The sequence below is a fragment of the Corvus brachyrhynchos genome, unplaced genomic scaffold (assembly GCF_000691975.1).
Source record: "Corvus brachyrhynchos isolate BGI_N302 unplaced genomic scaffold, ASM69197v1 scaffold342, whole genome shotgun sequence".
NCBI classification, from domain to species: domain Eukaryota; kingdom Metazoa; phylum Chordata; class Aves; order Passeriformes; family Corvidae; genus Corvus; species Corvus brachyrhynchos.
In genome coordinates this window covers 45,235-49,701 of record NW_008236630.1, presented here as the reverse complement: position 1 = coordinate 49,701, position 4,467 = coordinate 45,235, and the positions used below count along the sequence as shown (strand labels likewise).

At 58.0% G+C, this 4,467-nt stretch overlaps 1 protein-coding gene across 1 annotated transcript in view; it reads left to right on the top strand.

Moving 5' to 3' along the window:
* Nucleotides 1–4,371, top strand: part of TIA1 (TIA1 cytotoxic granule-associated RNA binding protein) — a gene marked incomplete at its 5' end in the record, with an annotated part of 16,909 nt that extends 12,538 nt beyond the window's left edge. Inside the window, 4 exons of the mRNA XM_017726653.1 lie at nucleotides 328–423; nucleotides 543–627; nucleotides 2,833–2,956; nucleotides 3,823–4,371. Coding sequence (XP_017582142.1) covers nucleotides 328–423; nucleotides 543–627; nucleotides 2,833–2,956; nucleotides 3,823–3,966 — 449 coding nt within the window. The remainder of the gene's footprint in view (nucleotides 1–327; nucleotides 424–542; nucleotides 628–2,832; nucleotides 2,957–3,822) is intronic.
* Nucleotides 4,372–4,467: the final 96 nt, after the last annotated feature.

The window sequence follows — 4,467 nt, the reverse complement described above, 5'->3', positions numbered from 1 at the left end:
GCGGGGGCCAGCCCCAGCTGCTCTGGCAATTCCAGCCCAGCCCCTCCCCTCCCTCATTCCTTCCCAAGATCCCATTTCAATCTCCCCTTTCCCACTGGGAAGCCGTTCCCTGTGTCCTGTCCCTCCCTCCCCTGTCCCCAGTCCCTCTCCAGCTCTCCTGGAGCCCCTTCAGGCCCTACAAGGGGCTCTGAGCTCTCCCTGTAGAGATCCTCCATGACCCCAGCAGGTGTTTGTGGGTTGTGCTCCAAGTCCTGTGCCAGTCAGGACTAAAACTCCTCCCCAATTCCCATCCCACCCCTTAAAAAATCCCCGTGCAATCTCTTCCAGCAAACACCAAACAATTGTCCTACGACGAGGTGGTCACTCAGTCCAGCCCCAGCAACTGCACCGTGTACTGCGGGGGGGTCACCTCGGGCCTCACAGGTACGTGTGGCCTCGCCCCCGTGCCCGCTGCCCCCGTGCCCGCTGTCCCCGTGCCCGCCCCCCTGTCCCCGCGCCACCACGCCTGCCTCACGCCGCTCTCTCTGTCCTTCCTGCTCCAGAGCAGCTGATGCGCCAGACCTTCTCCCCCTTCGGGCAAATCATGGAGATCCGAGTGTTCCCGGATAAAGGCTACTCCTTCGTCAGGTGCGGCGGGATTTGGGGAGGGAGGGGAGCTTTGCGAGGGTGGGAGCGTCCTGGAGTTCAAGGGGTTTTCCTTCCTGTGGTCTGAGGAGGGTTTGTGGTTGTAACAAGTGGGGGAAACCCCAGAAATCCCTTGGAGCAGGGCCCTGTGTGATGTAGGATCTCCATCAGCACGGAGGAGTCACTGAAGCCCCCCAGATGAGAGGGTTTCTGCTCTGAGGAGGAGTTTATGGCCTTAACAAGTGGGGGAAAATCCCAGAAACCCCTTGGAACACCACAGAGGAGTCAGTGAAGCCTCCCAGTTTAGAGGATTTCTGCTCTGAGGAGGAGTTTATGGCCTTAACAAGTGGGGGAACCCAGAAACCCCCTTGGAGCAGGGCCCTGTGTGATTTAGGATCTCCATCAGCACGGAGGAGTCACTGAAACCTCCCAGATTAGAGGGTTTCTGCTCTGAGGAGGAGTTTATGGCCTTAACAAGTGGGGGAGATCACAGAAACCGCTTGGAGCAGGACCCTTTGTGATTTAGGATCTCCATCAGCATGGAGGAGTCACTGAAGCCTCCCAGATCAGAGGGTTTTTCCTTCCTGTGGTCTGAGGAGGAGTTTATGGCCTTAACAAGTGGGGAAAACCCCAGAAACCGCTTGGAGCAGGGCCCTGTGTGATTTAGGATCTCCATCAGCACAGAGGAGCCACTGAAGCCTCCCAGATTAGAGGATTTCTTCTTCCTCAATTAAAAAATAAAAAAAAAAAAAGTAAAAAAATCAATAAATTGACTAATCTTTCCCACTGAGTAAAAATTGAGTAAAAAAATCAATAAATTGACCAATCATTCCCACTTAGTAAAAAATCAATTAAAAAATTACAAATTGAGTAAAAAAATGAATAAATTGACTAACCATTCCCACTCAGTAAAAAATCAGTAAAAAACCAATTAAAAAATTAAAAATTGAGTCAAAAATCACTAAATTAACTAAATCCTTCCCACTGAGTAAAAACTCAATAACAAATCAATAACAAATCAGTAACAAATCAGTAACAAATCAGTAACAAATCAATAACAACCCCCCCCATCCAGTAAAACGTCCCCACCTTGCCCACTCTCCTTGCTGACCTCGCCGCTTGCCTTGGGGAGTTTCGCAGCGCGGAGAAGCCACCGGGGCCTCGTGCCCTGTGCCCGCTGTGGGGCACGGGGACACCTCTGGCACCCAGCCTGCCTCTGACCCACCCCAATCCTCTCTGGGGTTGTTCCTGGTGTGCTTCCTCCCACTCAAATCCTGCCCTGCACCTGCTGTGGGGCACGGGGACATCTCTGGTGCCCAGCCTGCCTCTGACCCACCCCAGTCCTCTCTGGGGTTGTTCCCGGTGTGCTTCCCGAGTCCTTCCCGCTCAAATCCCGATCCTGCACCCACTGTGGGGCACGGGGACACCTCCAGCTCTGACCCACCCCAATCCTCTCTGGGGTTGTTCCTGGTGGAGTCATTCCCACTCAAATCCTGCCCTGCACCTGCTGTGGGGCACGGGGACACCTTTTCCCCCCCCGGAAAAGCCCCCGCGGCCCCGGGTCCTGTGCCCGCTGTGGGGCACGGGGACACCTCCAGCTCTGACCCACCCCAATCCTCTCTGGGGTTGTTCCCGGTGTGCTTCCCGAGTCCTTCCCGCTCAAATCCCTATCCTGCACCCACTGTGGGGCACGGGGACACCTCCACCTCTGACCCACCCCAGTCCTCTCTGGGGTTGTTCCCGGTGTGCTTCCCGAGTCCTTCCCGCTCAAATCCCGATCCTGCACCCACTGTGGGGCACGGGGACACCTCCAGCTCTGACCCACCCCAATCCTCTCTGGGGTTGTTCCTGGTGGAGTCATTCCCACTCAAATCCTGCACCTGCTGTGGGGCACGGGGACACCTCTGGTGCCCAGCCTGCCTCTGACCCACCCCAGTCCTCTCTGGGGTTGTTCCCGGTGTGCTTCCCGAGTCCTTCCCGCTCAAATCCCGATCCTGCACCCACTGTGGGGCACGGGGACACCTCCAGCTCTGACCCACCCCAATCCTCTCTGGGGTTGTTCCTGGTGGAGTCATTCCCGCTCAAATCCCGATCCTGCACCCGCTGTGGGGTACAGGGACACCTCTGCCTCTGACCCACCCCAATCCTCTCTGGGGTTGTTCCCAGCTGAGTCCTTCCTGCTCAAATCCCGATCCTGCGCCCCGCCAGGTTCAGTGCCCACGAGAGCGCTGCCCACGCCATCGTCTCTGTCAACGGCACCACCATCGAGGGCCACGTGGTGAAGTGCTACTGGGGCAAGGAGACGCCCGACATGGTCAGCCCCGTCCAGCAGGTCAGGGGTGCCCTGCTCGCTCCTCAGCCTGGTCATGAGTCCTTCCTGCTCAAATCCCGATCCTGCGCCCCGCCAGGTTCAGTGCCCACGAGAGCGCTGCCCACGCCATCGTCTCTGTCAACGGCACCACCATCGAGGGCCACGTGGTGAAGTGCTACTGGGGCAAGGAGACGCCCGACATGGTCAGCCCCGTCCAGCAGGTCAGGGGTGCCCTGCTCGCTCCTCAGCCTGGTCAGGGATGGGGAGTGGCAGTGAGCTGGGAAAGGGGCTGGGCCTGGAGAAAAGGGGGATATGGGATGGGGAGTGGCAGTGAGCTAAAGGGGCTGGGGTGTGTTATGGGGTTGGAGAGTGTCCAGGGATGGGTTATGGGGTTGGAGAGCATCCAGGGACGGGTTCTGGGGTTGGAGATTGTCCAGGGATGGGTTATGGGGGGTTGGAGATTGTCCAGGGGTGGGTTATGGGGTTGGAGAGCATCCAGGGACGGGTTCTGGGGTTGGAGATTGTCCAGGGATGGGTTATGGGGGGTTGGTGATTGTCCAGGGGTGGGTTATGGGGTTGGAGAGCATCCAGGGACGGGTTCTGGGGTTGGAGATTGTCCAGGGATGGGTTATGGGGGGTTGGTGATTGTCCAGGGGTGGGTTATGGGGTTGGAGAGCATCCAGAGATGTGGAATTCCTGAGGGAGCTGGGAAAGGGGCTCGGCCCAGAGAAAATGGGGATCAGCGTGGCACGGGACGGGGATCGACAGGATATTGGGCAGGGATGGGATTCCCTGAGCAGCTGCAAACATCCATGGCCAGGCTGGAGCCACCAGGTCTGTCTAGCAGGGGGTGAGAATTCCCTAATTCCGTCATTCCCTGTCCCCAGAGCCAGCTGAGCTACCCGCCGGCCTACGGGCAGTGGGGACAGTGGTACGGCGGCGCCCAGCTGGGCCAGTACGTGCCCAACGGCTGGCAGGTGCCCACCTACGGCGTCTACAGCCAGGCCTGGAACCAGCAGGGATTTGGGTGAGTCCAGAGCCCTTTTTATCCCAATTTTTATCCCTCCTGGGAAGTGATTTTTGCACCTCAGCAGAGCCATCCCGCAGCGGGGCCGTCCCAGCTCAGGTGGGTCACAACAGCCCCGGAGCGCCCCGATCCTGCCTGAACCCCGTCCCTGCTGAGCTGTAGGGTTTGTTTCGGAATTCTTAAAGGATTGGTTTGCCCTCTAATTCTGGTGCTCAATGCACGAGCTGTGGCGTGCCCCAGGTCAGAGAGAGTCCAGCTGCGTTCTGCAGGTCGCTGAAGCGATTTTGGGGTCAGGAAGGTGCTGCTGGCTGGGCTGGCTCGCTGGGTTCTTACAGAGGGAACAGGGGCAGTAAAGCAGCGGATCGGCTGCCGTTAGCTCGGAGACAAAGGAAGAGAGGCTGTTCTGGTCTGGCTCCTAATGGGTTTATTGTTAGAAGTTCCAGAAGCAGAACGAGATGGGATGGGATGGGGATGGGATGGGATGGGATGGGATGGGATGGGATGG